The sequence below is a fragment of the Saccostrea echinata genome, unplaced genomic scaffold (assembly GCF_033153115.1).
Source record: "Saccostrea echinata isolate AGI-Se365-2 ecotype Australia unplaced genomic scaffold, CSIRO_AGI_Sech_v1 ptg000009l, whole genome shotgun sequence".
NCBI classification, from domain to species: Eukaryota; Metazoa; Mollusca; class Bivalvia; order Ostreida; family Ostreidae; genus Saccostrea; species Saccostrea echinata.
The window spans coordinates 13,200,259-13,221,480 of record NW_026889758.1 but is presented as its reverse complement, the minus strand read 5'-3'; the positions used below and the strand labels follow the sequence as shown (position 1 = coordinate 13,221,480).

The 21,222-nt window shown below is 34.3% G+C and overlaps 1 protein-coding gene across 2 annotated transcripts in view; it reads right to left on the bottom strand.

Moving 5' to 3' along the window:
- Nucleotides 1–685: 685 nt before the first annotated feature.
- LOC133183328 (cuticle collagen dpy-7-like) overlaps nt 686–21,222 on the bottom strand; it is a 31,119-nt gene continuing 10,582 nt past the window's right edge. Inside the window, exons 2-13 of one of the 2 annotated variants that reach the window (XM_061318288.1) lie at nt 16,650–16,701; nt 15,055–15,144; nt 14,067–14,174; nt 12,531–12,620; nt 12,107–12,187; nt 11,724–11,795; nt 8,316–8,342; nt 7,885–7,947; nt 7,374–7,430; nt 5,598–5,624; nt 2,044–2,157; nt 686–1,534 (exon numbers count right to left, since the gene is read on the bottom strand). In XM_061318288.1, the coding sequence (XP_061174272.1) occupies nt 2,057–2,157; nt 5,598–5,624; nt 7,374–7,430; nt 7,885–7,947; nt 8,316–8,342; nt 11,724–11,795; nt 12,107–12,187; nt 12,531–12,620; nt 14,067–14,174; nt 15,055–15,144; nt 16,650–16,701 (768 nt within the window). In that variant the 3' untranslated portion in view covers nt 686–1,534; nt 2,044–2,056. The remainder of the gene's footprint in view (nt 1,535–2,043; nt 2,158–5,597; nt 5,625–7,373; nt 7,431–7,884; nt 7,948–8,315; nt 8,343–11,723; nt 11,796–12,106; nt 12,188–12,530; nt 12,621–14,066; nt 14,175–15,054; nt 15,145–16,649; nt 16,702–21,222) is intronic. The other variant, XM_061318289.1, reaches the window with a different exon arrangement.

The window sequence follows — 21,222 nt, the reverse complement described above, 5'->3', positions numbered from 1 at the left end:
GAATGGACGACAAGAGAGCCACCCTTTGAATAAAGTATATTATTACGCACAAAAAATGCACCGTTTCTCGGTTAATTTCATATTAAATATACGGAGAATAAATCGAGAAACAGAGCACTTTTTGTGCGTGTGCTATAAATATACACTTTTTTGATGGGTGGCACTGTAGCTCTCTGATAGTTCATTCAATTTTTTTCAGACCAGCAAGCTATAGTTCAGCAGCTATTTCTATATAAGCGACCATTTACTTTTACTAATACAAAAGGTATATTTTAAAGTTTCTTTTTAATATTTTTCAGTTTTGTATTCTTTTTATTAAAAATTACGTGGTTATAATTTTGCTGCTTTATAAGAATTATATTTTGAAACCTTTACAATGTGTAGCTATCTTATGGCACTGTCCTAGTACATTGTAGATCATGTCAAAACATATATATCAATCTATCATTAAAGGGAAGCTGTCAATAAACTGTGTTGCTGATTTACTGGTAGCTTAGAATATTTTACAACAACTTTATTCTATTTTGTTACAGAATTTCGGGGAGTGCTTTCAAATGGAATGAAATGCAAAAATAACAGAGTAAATTTGTCAGCAAGTTTAAGAGAAGGCAAATTGATCAAGATTTATACATATTTTGAACACTATGTAAAATATGTAGTACATCAAATTTTAAAGAGTAACAAATTGATATAGCAAATTTTTAATTTGCATGAAACCATGAAAATGCACATTTATATACCAGTAAAGCAAGTAAAAAATTACTAGTAACCACATAATACCCATGTAATATGAGAAACAAATTACACATCAAAACTCTAGCTTACTAAGTAGTACATTTATACTCTATAACAGTAATTCGGAGTTCACATAACCGTCATAAAATAAATCCACAATATTTCATATAATCTGGTTTCATACAAGTTTCACAAACTCACACCTACATCCATAATTAATCACTTTCACTTCATCTAACCTTATATCAGTGGCTGGCCACTTTGATAAAAATCACACTGCAAAGGTTTCTTACAATTAAGAATTAACATATTTTTATTATTCTCAGAACTACTGGTGAAACTGCATCAAAAATTTAACATTAAATATATACACCAATACGGAAGCAATCATTAACTTAAATGTACACATTGTAGCAACTAAATGAAAAAAAAAATATGCTGCGATATTCATCATTTTTCTATACTCAGCACTAGTCAAACAAATGAATGGGAGTATTTTGTTAAATTAAATGACAGGTTTGGTTGATACAATGACTAGTTTTCTAATACATATTACATTGTTAGACTTTGATTGAACTTGGACTTACATAATAAATTATTCCATGATAAGTGGTAAAACGGAAACAAAAATAGAAAGAAACCATTTATCTTACATTCTCAAGTAAGATTATGATGTTAGCAAATTTAGATTTAGTCATCGCACCGAGCACTTCGTAGTTGTCTCACATACGCCTTGTCTGTAGCGGGAAGCGCTTCTTCGTTCACCCACGTTTAGATCAGTTTTACATCCCATAGTAGCCTGTGAAAAATACAAATCTTTTTTGAAAGGGTATTCATCCACGTCATAACTCGTATTCATGCTTACAAGATTCGTCAACAATAAGTACCTCAATAAGACCATTGTACAGTATTATATGTTGTTTTTACAAAATTGTGTTATTAATCGTTTTAGTTCATTTATCTTACAAGTCAGTAGTTAAGGTCTGACGACTCGTTTCTCAAATATCTGTTTTGTTTTTCCTTGTAAAATATAAGAAATATTCATAATATTAAAATGATCTTGTGAATTCTAAACTGTTTTTAATATGTCTTAGAAAATAAATACAATAAAAATTGTGACATTGACAATCCAAATAGGATTATACAGAAAACACCACCCTCTGGTATCTTGCACAAATGCCTGGTAAGGTAACTCAATTTTTGTGAGGAAACTTGTTAAAGTAGCAGTACTTCAATGACAAATTCTTGGGAAAAATTATATATTATTGAGGAACGTGTCGTCTGAATTTAATTAACGATATTACTTACCATTAATGGCATATCAGCAAATTGCATAGACGATAATCAGGGAAAACGCCCACAAGCTATTTTTCCTATCCGAATTTGTGTCGCTTTTCACATTTCTGCCATATGAAGTTTCAACTGGAAATGCAAAATCAAATAAGAGGAATATGTCAAAGAAACCCGAATTTCCTGATGAGACTGTAGATGTACTGTTTTGTACGAGGGCTGTTCGATTTGTTAGTGTATTGTACCACAGCAACGTTTTTCACGATTTTGTGGATGATGATACTTTTGAATAGCTCTATTCAATACCGTATCAACGACCTGTGACTGTAATAGGCAAGGCAAATGTCTCAACAGTCGGGGAAAAAATTGAAAGCTATGGCAGAAACACGATTCGTGATATTGCCAAAGCTGTTGGCATATCGCTATCATGGATATATTTCATTTTGAAGCGTATTTTGAAAGTACGAACGATTTCTGCCAGATGGATGCCGCATATATTGACAGATGACTAAAAACGGGTACGAATACAAACCACTAAGCCATTGCTTAAAATGTTTCCCAAATTCAATCAAAGACAATTTGCAAACATTGTTAATGGTGACGAAATATGAGTTTCATTATTTCGAACCCAGAAAGAAAAATTGGGGGGAAAGTATGGCTAACTTAACACAAAAGAAGAACTGTAGTTGCCAAAAGAACCATAAGCACAAAGAAGGTTCTTTACTGCATATTCTTCTCGTGTGATGATATTAATAGCCGTACAAATTCTGGTGCCGAAGGGCACAAGTGTTACGGGTCGGTATTACGGAGATGTTATACTAAAAAGCTCAAGAAATATTATCATAAACGACGCCCTGTGTCAGGATTAAGGCATGTTCGTCTACCACTGACAGTACTTCATGATAATGTTCCATCGCATAGATCCGAGCTTATGAAGCAATTTTTGAAGTCGGAAAGGTTACCGTCTTGCCACACCCACCACACTCTCCAGATCTAGCTCCAGGCGACTTTTTCCTTTTTCCAAAACTTAAGTATACCTAAATCAGCGTACCGTGACGCATTTTGGAAAATGATTCAGATATTAAAATTGTGTATTTTAAACCGCGGAGAATACTTTGAAGGGACGTAATGTTCCTTTGACCATGCTTTTGAGATATCGCACAATACACATTACATATCGAACAACCCTCGTACTTATGAAGAAGAGGGAGAAAAGTAGCATCACACACTTTTTTTCAGTTTACTTTTACAGAATTATAATGTTTTTAAATTAGTAACAAGTCAACCGAAGTCTAGTCAAAATAGTAGTATACTACACTTATGAATTTTGTTTTTGGATATTGGGAGTTTATTTCATTTTCAACTTATGGTAATGTGATATAAGAATTAGAAAGACTGCAAGAAATATATGTTTTGATTCCAGCTGACAAAGCTTGTTACAATATAGTCTTTGATTATAAGGATCATTATTTCAACTGCATTTTCGACTGAAGAACTCGATCTGCATGGTAATCCACCCTGTACTCAGAGTTCCCTCTCAAAAAATGAAATTCTTTAAAATCAACTTTCAGTTTTAAAATACTTTAAACATTCCAATCAATGGAAGTGAATTTGATTTACCATACCTATGGTGGATTCCAATTTAAACCTCATAAATCCTTACAAATATTTTGCAGGGTTCAGTAAGTATTCAACCAAGCCCCTATCCTTACTTTTCACCAAATATTTATTGCTGTGAAGGAGAAACTTCAGACATTTTGTACAACAGTTACTAAATATTCAAGAAGTGTGTAAATCATATGTGGATTCTTGGGAACTTTAAAGAACTTTTGGTTTATTTAAATCTCAAACTTTTCAAATATCAAAGCATCAAGACATATGACTTTTCTACGCTTCAACGACCATTCCTCGCGGTAACTTCAAGAGCAGGCGTTTTGACATCACAGACAACTGCTTCCTCAATAAAACTGGAACTCGCAATTTGTCAAAAAAACCATTCTGATTCTACATGCAAGTACTCTGAAGTTCATACTTAAAGGATCCTGGAATTCCTCATTGAAAATATCCATGTAGTCTTTGGAGACCAGGTCTTCCAACAATATGTTGGAATTCCGAAGGGCACTAATTTTGCCCCTTTTTAGCCGACCTATTTTTATATTCCTATGATGCAGAATTTATCCATTAACTTCTACATTGGAAGAAAACTCTTACTCTGGCCTTCATCTCAACATTTAGATAAATCTACGACGTTTTATCAGTTAACAATAGTTACTTTCATTCATATGTCGACTCTATACTGTACGTGTACATAATTTGGCGTATTCAAAATTAAGCGCAATCTCTGGGTATGGAGTTGTTTGCGAAATCGTGAATTAGCGCTATACATGTCCGTGCCGTATATTGTATTTATAAATGATATCTTAGCGGTATTTATGAATTAGCGCATCGTTGTCTGCACAAAAGCCGCTAAAATATGAAGCCTGCTATGAAGCTAAGTACACATACAGTATTGAACTCGAAATTAAAGACATTATAGAGTCTGCCACATCTGTTTCATATTTCGATGTTTTACTGACTATAAACGATAATGGCCAACTGCATAATAGTAATAATAACTAAACTGTATGATAAACGGGATGACTTCAGCTTTTCCATCGTCAACTTCCCTTATTTATCAATATCATTATCACATGCATATGGCGTTTATGTCCCGACTGATTCGATACAAAACAACATGTTCCCAGTACCATCAATTTTTAAATCGGGGCAAGCTACTGACAAATAAGTTAATGTTACAAGGATTTCAACAACACCTTTAAAGTTTTTGTTAATCATACGGTCGTTATAATGACCTTGTTTGTCACTATAACTTAGCATTGGGTCGTATTTTGCCTGACATGTTTGATACCATTTGGTAGGTCATTACATTTATACTGAATTTGACAACTGAATACTCCGTATAGCTGATCAAAACATAAGGCTCACGGTGGGTGTGACTCGCAACAAGGGATGTTTACTCCTACTAGGCACCTGATCTCCCCTCTGTTGTTTCCAGGGGTCTGTGTTTTGTTTACCGGACTTTTGAGATTGAACATTGTTCGTTATTTTCACATTTTACTTTCATGCTGTTAAAAAAAATCTGTTCGTCCGGAAAATACAATGCATTTAAGATTTTTCTTCTCAATATTTTTTTACTATAGTCTGTCTAACATGAATACTTTCATATCATTCTTGACAATAACAAATAAACTGTGCCTTGTCTCAAAATAAACAGTTACTATCATTTAAATTATCAAAAAAACTTTAATCATTTTTTATTTAAACTGGATACATACACCCTGAAACAAAATGGTGGTGGCTATTTTTGAGAATGGTAAATCTCTAAGAATCAATACCCTGGTTGACATTGAATTAACAAAGCACAGAAAACATTCTTCATCAACAAAACCTAGCTTAAAGGCTAACATATCATTGTATTTTACTAAATGCAGCTCATAAGTTACATGTAGAAATATTAAACACAGAATATTTTGATTGATAATTTAAAATGAAATGATAATTATCATTCTTACCAAATTTGTCTCTTTGAGGCGTGCGAACTGAAAAAAAAAATATGTTAAAAAATTTAGCATCATAAAAATAAGCAGCGATATACATTTTGTAAGTGTTCAACTGTATAAAATTAAGTACGCCTCTCGTTACTGATTTACAGACTTTCTACAGAATCCTCTATGTTAAGTATTATCATTATCATTCAGTAATTATCATTCAGTAGTTATCAGTCAGTAGTTATCAATCAGTAATTATCATTTAGTAATTATCAATCAGTAGTTATCATTCAGTATTTATATATCATTCAGTAGTAATACACTGTTCCCTCTGTTATTCGAAAAGTATATAATAAGAAAATAATTATATTAAAATTAAAAAAAAATCAACCACTGGTACATTTTATTTTAGGACATCTCTGTGTTTCCTTTTTTTGTACATTAAAAATAGTGTTTGGGTTACATTAAGTTTGAAACAGTATTGTTATTACAAATCGCCACCTCTCTGCATTATGCATTAGAATGGTGCAAAATGCTATATATGTTTTTATTTGATTTACTTAAACGTCCATAAATCACTGCATTTGTAAAAACGGAGGTCAGCTGGTACATTTATCTATATGTGCTCAAAGCTCCTAAAATATTGTCTTTATCTGTGTTCTATACTGTTCAGCAAATGGAATTGGTAATTTCATTACTTTCGGTACAATTTTACGTGAAAAAAATTGTATTGCAAAATAGATGTGAACAAAAATCCTGGTGTGTTATGTAACCAAATGATGAAAGATTTCAGTACATTTGTGGGTTTCTTACTTTTATCACAAATTCGTATCAAACGATTATCTCCCAATAAAATATTTTAAATCCCTACACTAATTGAAGCAATAATGAATCTAGTGCTATGTATTCCTCTTTAAGTTTCAAAGGCCAGACCAGTTTTACGTTTCAGATGTGTAAAAGATTGATAACACGAAATCTCACCGATCTTCGGTTTATCAGTCCCTTAATAGCTGCAGACCTTAACAGCCGGGGTATTCAAAGTTCATGATCAGTAAAATGTCGATCAATGATCATCTATCTTTGATGTATTAAACTTTGAAGCCAAAGCGTCTGCACCTCAAAAGTTGCGAACTGTTAATGATTTTAATCAGTCAATTGATTCTAAACCATCGTGTATGTTTAATAAGGAAACTGAGGACAGATAATCACCAGTAAATAATCCATTTGTTTATTGAAACACCTGATCAAACGCGCTAAAAGACACATTGACTTTGTAATGAAGGTTTATCTGCAGATTAATGACAAATATTTCAAATCAGCTCGATGGAGCTCCTATAACATCACTTACTTAATTACACTAATGATTTAGTAATTTACATATTCATCGCATTTGTAATATAGACATTTATAAACAAAAAAGGGAGTAATATAAGTATTTAAACATTAAATTGAAAAACAAAAGAACCTTGACATAAAGAAAATTGACTCATTAGTTAATGTTATAAAAACCTGTTTCTCCCATTTACAAAACATGCTAGACTTCCTTTAGTTGATTTTACGACTTTTTGCGCATATAACATGAATACTTAAACTTTAAAGCTGAACATACTTGTTAACTGCAAGTACTGGATGAAAATTTGTCAAATTGTTGGAAAATTTTAGGGGGGGGGGGTGAAGTTTATAGTCAAATGTAACCAATCAAATAGGTTTAAAGAAATCGAGAACGAGGAGTAACGTGAAGATACAATGGGAGACCAAGGGTTTGTCCTCTCATTATAACTGTTCTGAAGACTGATCTACCTGGACGATTTGTGGCATCTCTTTCCATTTTCAGGTTTTCCATTTTGAAGGAAGAAGCTGCAAATAGAAAGAAATACAAGTTTTGATCAATGTCTCAACTACATTTTTTGTAAAAAATCTCGTTTTGCTTCAATAAAAATGAAATTTTACAATTTTCATGATATTAGCTGTTATATGCGAATATATACTAGTTACTACAACACAGTGTTTGTTCACAATGTGTAAAGTGAATTTGATTGCTGATGTACTAAATATAAATACGATTGTTTGTTGTTTATTTTACCCAGTCTAAGCGTACAGGTAGTCATTCAAAAGTTTCCTGATAACGGTGATCTAGACTAACGGAAACACTGAAGCAAAACAACACATACAAATCACAAAAAACGAAGAAAAAAAAGCGAAAATACAAAAAAGAATGTTCGATCAATTGTTTTACAGCATTCAGAGTTTAATGGTATATCTGAATTTCTAAGATATACGGAGAGAAATAACAGGTGATATATCAGCCTACCTTGACATTCACCTTTATCCCCTTTTGGTCCCCTGGGTCCGGTCACTCCGGGATATCCGTAACCTAGATATAGGGGAAGAAAGATGCTAATTTCAGATGGGTGGTGAAAAAAAAAAATTAGTATTACAAATTTAAAACTGAGCCTGCACAAATGTTGACTAGTGCAGTTAATTCAATCTATCTGTGATGGAAAATTCTGTGTACTACTCGTAAAACTATATTACTTACATCCATATCGGTGAAAATGTTACTTAAGCACGTAAATTTATAAATAAAAATCTTCGGAGGGTTTTGTGAGCCCTTTAACGGAAATCAATGGCGGAGTTCCTTTTTTCATGAGACGTTAATACTTTATAAATTCAGATATTCCTTGGAATCGATATAGAAAAAGCAAGAGACTACTGGAATCAAATTAACTAGGAAATCGTCACCTTGGTCCCCTTTAGGCCCGACTTCTCCTGCAAGAAAAGCAATGAATTTGTTACAGAGATATCTTTCACACTTGAACAAATAACACATTATTGCTTGTAATAAAAATTTAGTCGATGTTATTGATGTGGCGGTATTCGATTTGTTTCCATATGAGGAATAAAAGAACATGGATCTCAGATACATTGCTGGACCTAAAACACATACAATGTAATATGTAATATTTGATCACCGATATAGAATACCCGTTATACTAACATATCCCACACAGTATTGTTCTTATATTGTGTGCTCTGTTTTGAAGTTTAATAGTGCATTTATATAAAATTCAATAACCACAATTTTAATTTTTTTGCATCATATTGACGTCACATATTTTGCTTGACTTTTCTCTGCTTTTAAGCACGTTTCAATATCAAATACATATCCAAATTACCATGCAATACCGACACTGGTTCCTGGTAATAAGCGAGCTCTATACCAAGTGTCAGCAAGAGAAAATGCTTTTCAAAAGATGTGTCTCCAGAATCTCACTTTTGCTAATTTCTTTTCGATGAAAATATTTACCTCAATTCCTTCACTACAACGTTGCATTTGACTTTACAAAGGTATAAATCACATCCTAACAAAAGCACATACATGTATTTATCTTGCTTCAATAGAATGTTTATGTACAGAATTTGACTCAACATGGTCACCATGAACTTTATGAGGAATTAGGAAATTGATAATATCAATGGCCTTGCTCAATGGCATCTTGTGAATGGGAGAAAAGAAAAAAATAGTATATATTTTAAAATCTTCCTTTAATTCGTACTTGTAGGTGAATATTTAAACATACTCAAAATGCATTAAATCTATAAAACACATGTATTTTTTTTTTTTTACTTTTAGGAGAAACAATCTTGTAAGGTCAATAATCTTCAATGTCTAAAGCCAAATTAGATATTATTACGGCTGACAACTCAAGAGAACTTTTCAGCTCACCTCGACGAAGTAACTATAAGCCCTATCTGAACCATACTTGCACGGATGATGCATGTAGAGATAAACACTACCATACTGACTACAGATGCTGGATCTGACCTACATTTTCCAGATGAGTTACCAGGTTATTTTTGGGTAAGTCCATTCCAAAGTAACTATACATAATAGCCCTAAATGGACCAAAATTGTCTGGATGATGTATCCAGAGATGCACATTATCAGACTTGCTAGAATGCTGGATCTGATCTACATTTTCCGGTTAACTAAATGTGTTAGACGTTTTAGAGCAGGTCTATTCCTAAGTAACTATTAGCCCTACCTGTAAATTTGAATAGATAATGCATCTGAGGAAGCATAAGTACTAGACATGCTTCTAATGTTAGGACTTGATCTACATTTTCCAGACGCGTTAATAGGTTAAATGGAGCAGGTCTATTCCCAAGAAACTATAAGCCCTACCTGAACCAAACTTGCATGGATGATGCATTAAGGAATGTATGCATATTAACTGACATACTTCAGATGCTGGATGTGACTGACCTATATTTTCCTTTTGAGTGACAGGTTCAAGCTTTTGTAACAGGTTCCATCCCTCATAACTGTAAGTCCTATGGTGACCAAAGTTGCATGGATGATGCATTTAGGGATGTACAATACCAGTCTTGTTTCAGATGCTGGATCTGACCTTTATTTTAAAGCAGTCCATACCAAATAATAATAACCCTATCTGGACCAAAGTTGCATTGATGATGCAACTAGGGATGCACACTAGATGCTAAATCTGGCCTACAGCTTGGATCAGATCCATTCTTAAATAACTCACTGCTATACCTAGGTGGACCAAATTTTCATGGATAATGCATCTAGGAATTCACATTACCAGACTTGCTTCAGATGCTCGATCTGACCAATTTTTCAAAGCAGGTCCTTTCCCAAGTAACTACAAGTGACCAAAGTTGCATGGATGAAGCATTTAGGAATTCACATTACCAGCATACTTGAGATTAAGGATATGATATACATGTTTCAGTTGAGTTTTTTGAGAAGGCCTACTGACATTGACCCAAATTTGCCGGATGTTTGAACAGATTAAGGTTTTTGAGGCAGTTCCATTCCTTAGTAATGATGCATTTAGGGATGCTTACTATAGACTGCATCTGGCATACATTTCCAGATGAATGATCAAGTTAAAGTTTTAGGACCCAACTTGCAAGAATGATGCATCTAGGGATGAACACTACAAACATGGTTGATCTGACCTATATTTTCAAGATAATTAAGGTGAGATGTAATTAAATATGGAGATAACAAACAGTATTCAAGCTCAAAAGTCCATTCAAACAATTCACATCAGGATCGGAGCAAACACGGACCTCTAAAACATCAGAGGTGGGATCAGGTGCCATGGAGGAGTGAGCATCCCCTGCCGACCGGTCACACCCGCCGTATGCTTCTAATCTTAGATTAGCTACATGGATGTTTTGCCAGGCTTGTAAATGCCTCTCAGGAAAATATGGCTTTTTGTTATACCTTTTAAAAAAAAATGTTTCCTATATAAATCTATGCTAAAAAAAGTAACACTGTGCACAGGTGCGTGGGGACGGGGCCCCCCGCGTTCCATACCACAGTTGCAGTGCAAGTTTAAAATATGAAGATTCCCAGGACTGGAAATACAATTGGACAAATTAGCGATGTATCAATTAATCAATAATCTCTGAAGATATGGAAACCTTTACTAGGTGAGTAGCTTTCATCCTCATTTTGTGAGGATTTTTCATCGAGGTATCGAAAGTCGTCTGTCAAAGTTGCCAACCTTGTTCTCTTTTAGTATCAGAGAGTGTGGATTTTTATAAAAGGCTAGTTTTGATTATACATGTATTTTGGATTTTTCAATTTTACTACTTTTTAAATGTGTCGTAAGAAAATATTTTATATAAATAAAGTTTATGAAACATTGGGGTACGGAACGCGGGGGGGGGGGGGGGGGTTCCGTCCCCAAGAACCTGTGACACTGTGCAGTCCAAAGCAAAATCGATCTTGGACGGCTCAGCGAGACGCTGAGAGATAGATGAGATGTAGGACCGTTATGCCTTTTTTACGTCAAACTTGTATGTGAGATCAACGGTTTTTCATTTGCTTTTGTTGGTCTTCGACAGTTACGGAATTGACCGAGCTAAATCCGCAATGTGGGTAAACGAGATGCACATCAAGATTTTGTGAAATTGAAAGCAAACATGGAAGCCAGCGCAGGATACGTTATAATAAAAAGTGAAAGATATAACAAAATATTTATCTCGGGCAACATGCGTTTTGCCCCAGGCAAAGTTTTTGGTTCTTAGGTCCTACAAAACGCATGTTGCCCTCTAACCCAGTCAATAAAGATATACTGTTGTATCATACCGAGGTCAGTTTCTATATCTCACCTTTGTCACCTTTGTGTCCTGTGTATCCAATGAGACCTCGGTAACCTTTATCTCCTTTATACCCCATTGGACCTGTTTTGTATAAAGCTATGATTTCTTTAAATGTGTCAAAATGTGCAAGAAGTTATACTTTAAAGGGCAATTATTACCAAAGGAAAACCTACAAATATTTTCGGATTTTTTTTAAATAATAATATCGTAGATTGATGGAATAGTTTGATCCAGTTTTAAGACTTTTCATTAACATAGCATTTTCGAATGACCGCCTATTAGCAATTTTTAACCGTTATATTTTCCACTAAAGGAAAATCAAGAGAAAAAGAGAATACTAATGAAATCCGTTAAAATAACGAAATACAGGTACATGTACGATGGAGCCTTACCTGGGGGACCCGTGGGTCCCACTGGCCCGTACGGTCCCAGGGGTCCCCTCTCACCAGGTGCCCCTTTCTCTCCTATTAGACCTTGTATAACAAAAATATTATATCACTGTTTGCTTAAATTCTATGATTTCAGTGAAGGAACAAACTTGTAATCAGATAAGGTTAGCAGTAGTTAACAATGTGTACATTTTTTAACCAAATTTACCTCACTCAAGATGGCTTACGTTGATGTACGTGTAAAATATTATAATTATATAAGAGATGGTACTAATGCTTCCGTAGGATGCTCTGTGTTATGTGAAAACATTTAATATAAATGACTTTTGATAAAAAATAACTAGTATTCTGAATTAACCCACAGCATCAAATATTGCTTGAGGATTAAAGACAAAATAGAGCCGTAAGAAATGAGGAGATGGTTAACCTGCTGGTCCGTCATCACCGGGGAATCCCAGAAGTCCCTGCTTCCCTTTGTCTCCCTTCGGTCCTGGTAATCCGGGCTCTCCAGGGATTCCTGTAAAAGAATGAACCCTTATACTCTGTAGAGTTGTATAAAAATTAATTTGTTCAAATAAATTTTATCCCAATTTTAACTTTTTTGCTTTTACTCCAAGCATTTTATTTTCTAACTTTAAAAAATCGTATGATTGCATAAAGTTGAAGGTAAATTTTAACCCGAAGAAAACCAAGGTTTCGAGGGATGAATTTTTCAATATTACCCTAGGTCCGTAGAACGCGGGGGGCACCACTTTTTTCTGAGTATAGTATTTTTCTTTTAGATGCTGCCCCCCTTTTTTTTAATGTTGTAAGGTCAAGCACTGGAAAATTCCAGGACTTCGACAGTAAAATAGCTTTTTTGGTTTATCAAATAATTTTTGGAAGCCCCCCTCCCCCATCCATGTCGTCAAGCAATGTTGACGTTCTATCACAAAATATTCCTCGACGAATCAGACTCAACTCATTTACATGAAAATATAATATCAGAAAATGGTGACCCAGTTTTATTTTTGAACACTGTCCTCGTCCCTAATTTGCATATTTAACAAATGAAATTTTTTCAAAAGGGTACATTTAACTACGAAATGAGTTAATCCTTTGAACTTAAGACGAGGCGACTACTTTTTAAATGCATTATAAAACCAAGTTGAACAAAATTTCTCCAAAAGAATTGTATTTTACATTCATTGATTAGGTTCGAGGGTATCATGCGTTTTGTTGGACACAAGAACCAAACTGTTTGCCCTAACCTGTTGGCGAACAATTTGGTTGGAAGGGTCGACAAAACGCATTTTGGCTGAGAACACGGTCAATAAATGTTTTATTATACTTTTTACAACGAATCTTGCGCTGGCTTTCATTACGTAAATATCTTATTACCCGCACTGCGGAATTGACTCCGTTAATTCTGCAACTGTCGAACACCAACAAATTCAAATAAAATGTGACTGATCCCGCCTACAGTGTGACGAAAAACGTCATAGCGGTCTAATATCTCATCGACAAGTCCAACATATCACCCACCGATTCAACATCGATTTTTTTTTACTGCTCAATAAAACATTGGAAAATTAATGTTCTTTTTTTGCATATATTTATAAAGAAAACAATCTTTGAAGGTATTACAATAAATTCTGATAAGAAGAAAAACTTGTTTGTATTCAATATATTTTACTTTATCGTAATAAACACAAAATTAAGAACCATGCCACTTTTAAAGTCAAAGGTGTGATACTGCGAAATCAATATTTTTCATGGGGGTTTAATTTTCGTTGTTTTCGTGGTATGAAGAAACCAACGAATTCATGTCCTTCACGAAAATTTTAAATATATCGTATCTCAACACTTCTTCGACGAAATCAATTCCCTACAAACCAGCAATTTTCCCTCTGACCTCGAAAAATGGACCCCACGAAAATATGTGATTTTACAGTATTAGAGACATCTTATTAATGAAGCTAACCTGGTTCACCAGGAAACCCCCTTTCGCCGGGTGAGCCTCGAAGACCCGGAAGTCCTACTTCTCCCCTCCGTCCTCTGGGTCCAATCGGTCCAATAGCCCCAGTATCACCTGTAGAATATTGATCATTAAGATACGTCAAGTAAATTGATCGATGGATTTTTGTTCATACTTGGAAGCGTAACAAACACAATTTGTCAAATTGTTCTCGTCTAATAGCCAAGTCTTCATTGCATTAGACAAAGAAAACGTGTCAGGATAATTCAAAATGTTGATTATTTTCGATGAATAATTAATGTTTCGAATTAAAAATTAATTTCCTTTTGTTTGTTATGAGTCTCCAGTTACCAGCTGAAAAAATGATTTCTTTTGATGTGTTCGTGATAGATTTCTGTCGACAATAGTGTAACTTTATTTCTGTTTAATATAGACATTTTAAATAATACTCGTAAACTATCCGATATATAGCCTTACTATCTGTATACTGTATTATTTTTTCCTTTGTTTTTTATTGGAAGGACACAGACATCCTCTATAATACACTTTGTTCTATCTGAATATTTTTTCATATCTACAATTTCCTTATTCAGCTATTTTAATTTGATTATATAAGGTTTTACATTTCGATGAATCTCATACAAGCCTCTTCATCGATGCGTAGCACATTCACCGCTTAATTCCTCTCGAGTTCGAATCTTAGCTCGGTCATTTTAGAAAAATTTACACAGGTATTGTCTGTTACTTCGAAAACGTTCGGCATGATTCGTAAAAGTAGCGTGAACTCCCAATGAAACATTAAAAAAAAGTGATGATGTGGTACAAAAATATGGTGTATGTGCAGATTCAAAAAAACATTTCACTGGCCTGAGTCAAAAGTCTTGATATTAATTTTCCATCTCTAACTAGATTTATTAACCCCCTGATCGTTGTGAAAGAATTTTGTTTTTGGTCAGTACCTAGATCAATCATTTATACTTTAAACCTATTTCACCTTTAGATCCTTTTTGTCCCATACTTCCGGTGACCCCTGGGACTCCGGTATAACCTCTGTCACCTTTCTGACCTTTCAGTGAGAATGAATCTGTGGGTTAAAAAGTAATCACAATAAGATCATCTTACACAACAATTAAAAACCTTCTGCAATTATTCTATAAGTTAAACTGATTTTCCATACAAGATTTACAATCTCTAGACAGTGTATAAAACAATACATTGTTAATACTTTTTCCAGTAATAGAAAAGAAATACTAGTATTGATTTAATTATCAAAAAAATCATTCTAATCCTAATGAGCCAAATGATACGAATAAAACTTAGTGAAATAAAACAAACGAACGTGCCACAGGTTACTATAAAGAAAATGTGTGTATATGTTTCTAAAATTAAGTCTAAAATAATTATAACAAATTTCAGTTAAAGATAAAAACAGGGGAATTATCACAAATAGGTCATCTCGGAATGGTCCGTGCAAAAAGGTTATTTAGTCTACAGAACAGATGGAAAATTAGATTTGTTGAGACTCTTACGGAAATAACGCTCAACTCACGGACAGGTAATTAATTAAAGAAAGAGGAGGGATAGAAATTAGACACAAACCGAAATAACACGCAACAAATTATTCTGAAAGAGATTAGGAGGAGAGAGATATGAACAACTGGACGAAGAATAGGAAACGTCACGGTAGCTCAGTCGGTAGAGCGCTCGCTCCGTGATCGGAAGGTCGTGTGTTCGAATCACAACCGCGACTGACCTAAGTCGACAAAAATAGGTAGCATCTGTTCCTTCGCCAAGCGCTCGGCAATTTGAAGTGAAAGTTTCGGGTCTTTAGGATGAGACCTTAAAAACCGAGGCCCCGTGTCACGGTAGGCGTTGACAAGATAAAGAACCCTCACTGCTCAATGGCCTGAGTGCCGAGTAAAGGTCCAAATTTGAAGCCCTTCACTGGTATATGGTGACGTCTCTATACGAGTGAAAAAATCTCGAACAGTAGGGTAAACAACATACAATTAATCAATCATGAAAAATGCATTCGCGATAGCGATATGCCAACAGCTTAGGCAAAATCACGAATCGTGTTTCTGCCATCACTTTCACTTTTTCCCTGACGTTTGAGACTTTTGCCTTGCCTGTTACAGTCACAGGTCGGCCAGATTTTGCTGCAATTAATTACGAAAGTAGGAAGTAATTTTTTTTTTTCAAAACAAGAAGAGAATATTAATGTCTACATATATTCTTATATTCCACCAAAATCATGAAAAATGACGGCAAATAATTTACATAATACACTTACTTCGTGGCTTAGAGGAAAACAAACTGTTGTCCCGAATCAGTGGGGAAGACAAGGGCGAAAAGCCAGGGCAACAGTTTCCCGGGTCTCCCACACTACCGAGGGACAACAGTTTGACTGCTCACCGAGTACCTATGAAACAAGTGTTTCATACCCTAATCTATAATTTTGTAAATTAATGATATAGGCCTAAATGTCAATAGACTTTAATCAAAATTAAAATAATCAGGAAACAATTCTAAATGTCTCGTTTAAATGATTCAGTGGGTTAGGTTATAAAGATAAATGTGTCTCCTTACCTTGTATTGAATCTTTGCAATCACGAATAAACACAGCACAACTTGATGGCACCTGGAAAGATACATTCTGTATGTTTACAGAAATCGATTGATTGATTACGTTAAATGAAATTAAATGAGACCAATCATCATAAAAAGAATCATGCTTAAAAAGGCATCTCAATTTAAAGCTATGTATGGCGTATTTTTGATTAGTTCAGGTAACCAAAATTAGAAAGTTCTATTTGTTTCACTACTTTAAATGAAGATAGGATTTTTTCTGTACATTACACAATTTAAATAGATCGCGTTTCAAAGATATAAGAAATAATTTAAAACAATTACCGATTTATTTACCGACTCCACAAAAATAATACATATTTGAATAACTCCGCCTTAATTTGACCACGTGACACTATATTTAGACAATCAACAATAATAGCAAACAATGAGAACGAGAGGTGGACCAGCGAACACAAGTACATGTATGTAGTTTAACAGATTCAGAGAGAAAAGCGAGGAAGAGATAGGCAGCTATCAAGAGAAGTAAAGAGAAAATTAGGTTATTTTAACAATATCATGTACATTTATACCTCCTCTACCACCATGGTTTTAATGCTTTATTTTCGTACAGTCATGCGCGTAGCGGATCATAGAAATATTCAACACAATTACAACAAAGTTTAAAGTCAACATAACATTAGAAACATGGGGTTATCCGAGTTTAAAATCGGTGAAAATTTTAATTTGAACGTACATAACATATATCATGTATATCTGCCCTCAATTTCCTGTTATTATTTTCTGATGTTAAAATTTCCAAACTAATTGCTTCTTTATAAATATATTTGAATTGTGAATATCAGGAAATCCATTTTACATTAGAAGTACATTTAAAGAAAATGCCTGAATGAACATACATGAGAAGTTATTGTCCTTGGCAACATTTTTAAAAGATCGAATAATTGGTTAGTTAAAGGAAATATATATCTATTAAATTCTTTTACTTAACAATATTTTTTATTACACCTATTGAAAAGCAGTCTTTCAAAAGAGATTGTTTCTATTGGCCATAAATTTAAATTAATAAGTTTTTTGCAAAAACCTATGACATCATAGTAGGATGGAAATACCTTAAGCAATTCTTTTCTTTTTTTCATATTAGTAGAACCACTCTAGGAAATATTTCTTTCAAGCCGATCAACGAAACCATAGTATATGCATCATTTAGTGTTTTGTGGATTTCTATTCATATTGTAAACTAGATGCTGTCATAAGACAGTAATGCCGGCACTGAGGTATTTGTCTCTAAATGTACTCACATTCATATTTGGGTAAAAGGGGAAGTGATTGCACATTAGTTCTATAATTTACAAGTCGGGTTTCAACCCTCAATCGCCCCCAGTAGAAATCCCAAACCTACATGCACATCTACAGAAAACACCCGGGTTTCTTCCAAAATATGATTGGGCTACTGTGAAAAATGTAAGAGGAATACAGAAAACCAGGTTTTTGTAAAAATAAATGAATAAATGAATAAATAAAGAAATAAAGAAATACTTTTTTTAAATAAAAAAATTCTTTGATCCCCATTTAACTCCCACAGTGAAAAATCAAGAATCTGAAACTTTATTGCACATCTAGAGGACACCACCAATATTTCAGAAGATGAGTTAGTCTGTTAGTTACCTCAAAAAATGTAAGAGGAATTCAGGAAACCTTTTTCTGTAGAAAAACGTGGGTTTTGGATTCCCATCGCCCCCAGGGTGAAAATCAAAATTCCAAAACCTTCTTGCACGTGCATCTAGAGAACACTCCCAATCAAATTCCAAAAGGCGAATGGACTACTGTGAAAAATATAAGAGGAGTTCAGGGAACCATGTTTTTGTAGAAAAAAAACGCATGTTTTACCCCCATTGGGCCCCAGGGTAAAAAATGAGATTGCATGTTGTAATCATATTCCAAAAGATGAGTCGATTACTGCTTAAAATGTAAGAGTAGTCTGAGGATGAAGATAGTGTAATGGACTGACGGACCAGGATAACAACAATATACCCAAACTTTCTTTAGGAGGTGGAGGTATAATCTGGAATCCTGTAAGATATCGCAATTAACAACTTTCTGAAGAACTTTTTCTTTACTTCTTCACGTTACTTGCTTTTTCTGATTTTTTTTTAACTTTAATTTTAGTAGCCATAGGAAATTAATCAAATTTTCTGAAGTACATTAGTTATTATTATTATCATTATTTTTTGATGGATGATTGCATCAAAATATCTCTCAAATTATGATTCATCTATAGAGAAGGACAATTTCAATATGGGTGTACGTGTGTGTGGGCAACAGCGAAAATGCCCTTATCATTTACTTCTTACGACAAAGGCGACATAGACTTATGATGTCGCCGCTCCTGGAAATGTGATAAATGTTTAAACAGGCTAAATCAGATCTCTCAGAAGGAACAGCCTGACAGGATAATGAAATTATCAATGTCCATTTCATTGTGAAGTAAGGGGTTTTAGAAGCAGAGGATGGCCTTGGGCATTGATTTGTTGTAATATGTCGCAATCTAAGCCGATGCTTATAATTACCTACCAATTTTGACAAGAGAAGCTATTCAAACATTGTTCACAAAGGCACGTCCACCTATTTTGTTCAGAGGACTGCTCCTTACAAAGATTAAGAAGTCCGTTTTTGGTAAAGGATAAAACCCGAAGAACAGTGAAACGGCGAATAGCAAGGAAAAACCAGACGCTGTCAGAAGACAGTAAGTAATACCCGCACGTGTGTTTGCCTGTAAACATACTTCCCTTCGTAACTCATTACTAGCGAAAAAGTCAAGTCAGAAATTTACATAACGGTAAATTTACAGGAATCAAACTGAGCATAAAAATGCTAAAGTAAGCATGTAGCCCAAGGACCTCACATTGGTATTTCATACAATAAAGTTAACAAATTAATGAAGCTTACATTGTGTTTAAAAGGGAGCTTTAGATAAATATGTAGTTTTAAAAGAGCCATTTTAAATGTTTGTCATTTATACATTTTGCCACCTGGATAAAAATTCCAAAACCTTGTTGTACATCTACAAGGCACCGCCAATCATATTCTAAAAGGTAATTGGTCTACTGCAAAATGTGTAAGAGGAGTTCTTGGAATATGATTTTTGCAGAAAAAATGTTTGGTTTTTTTTGGCCTCCAACTGGCCATCTCATTGACAAAATGAACATTCCAAAACCTTATTTCACATCTTCAAGACATTGATAATCGTATTCCAAAAGATGATTTGGCTATTGCATAAAATGTTAGAGAACTTCAGGGAACCAGACTTATGTAGGAAAACGTCCCTTTTCGACTCCCAGTTAGCCCCAGTGAAAATGAAAACTCAAAAAAGCTTTTTGAACATATATATGACACCACCAAGAATATTCCAAAGGATAATTTTTCTACTGTTTAAAATATAAAAGGAGTTCTAGAAACAGGTTTTCGTATAAAAACGTTTGTGGTTTTTCCTACTTCCAATCAGCAGAAGGGTGAAAATTAAAACTCCAAAAGCTTATTGAACATATACAAGACACAAACAATCATATTCCAAATAATGAATTGGCTGCTGCACAAAATTTAAGAAATAAAATAGTGTGACGGACTATACCCGGAATTTATCTATAAGTGAGTGTATCGTGAAGCGGTCCACATAATAGGGCTCTATAGAATCGTCGTTGCTTAACTTGCCTAAAATCGAGGGAGACTCTACAGCATCACTAGAAAAGCTAGATCTCAAGTGAGGTAGTATAAATTTTCTATATGTTGTCCGCTACACATCCCCTCGATCAGGGAAGCTTCGACCCGAAATTTAGCATAGGTCCTTTCTGAGCGTCTGGAGCCTCTTCAGTAGCGGCAACCCCTGCCGTCTACGGATACTGATACATGTACTTAGTGCTAACCCTTGAGGTTCCTGAAGCAGATCTGAGACCTCTTCAGTAACGGCAACCTCTGTCGTCCATAGACACCCAAGTCTGTAAATAGACACTAAGTTCTAGCTCTAAAGCTTCCTCGAGCAGGTCTTCAAACAACGTTGCTTAATTTGCCTGAGAAAAGCTAGCTCTCCAGTGTAGCAGTATAAGTTCTTCACATATTTTATTCCCAATATACTGTCCGCTACTGAGCAAAAGACCTATACTAAGCTGGCCTGGATTTCTTACCTACTTGATGCATTAATGTTATCTCTAAAATTAACTGAAGTAATGTAAAAGTTATTATTCTATTTGTTTCATTACAAGATGCCTCAAATGATGAAAGAAAATAATCTCAGATCAACTAATGAAAACTACTGATACAGGACATCATAAAATGTAAACCGTTGTCATTGTTGAAAGAAGAGTGCCTATTTCGGTTAATTTGACGAAATAAGAATTACAAAACTAGATCCATTAACGAAACTTAAGTCAGTCTAAGTTTTCAATTCAATTAAACGCATAAAACATGAGTGATAGCAGTATTATGACGTTTATAGATTTCCTGAACAAATTAAATTAAGCACAGGAAATTTAAAAAATGGCCTTCAGTTTGATTTTATTTATGCAGAAATACCTCT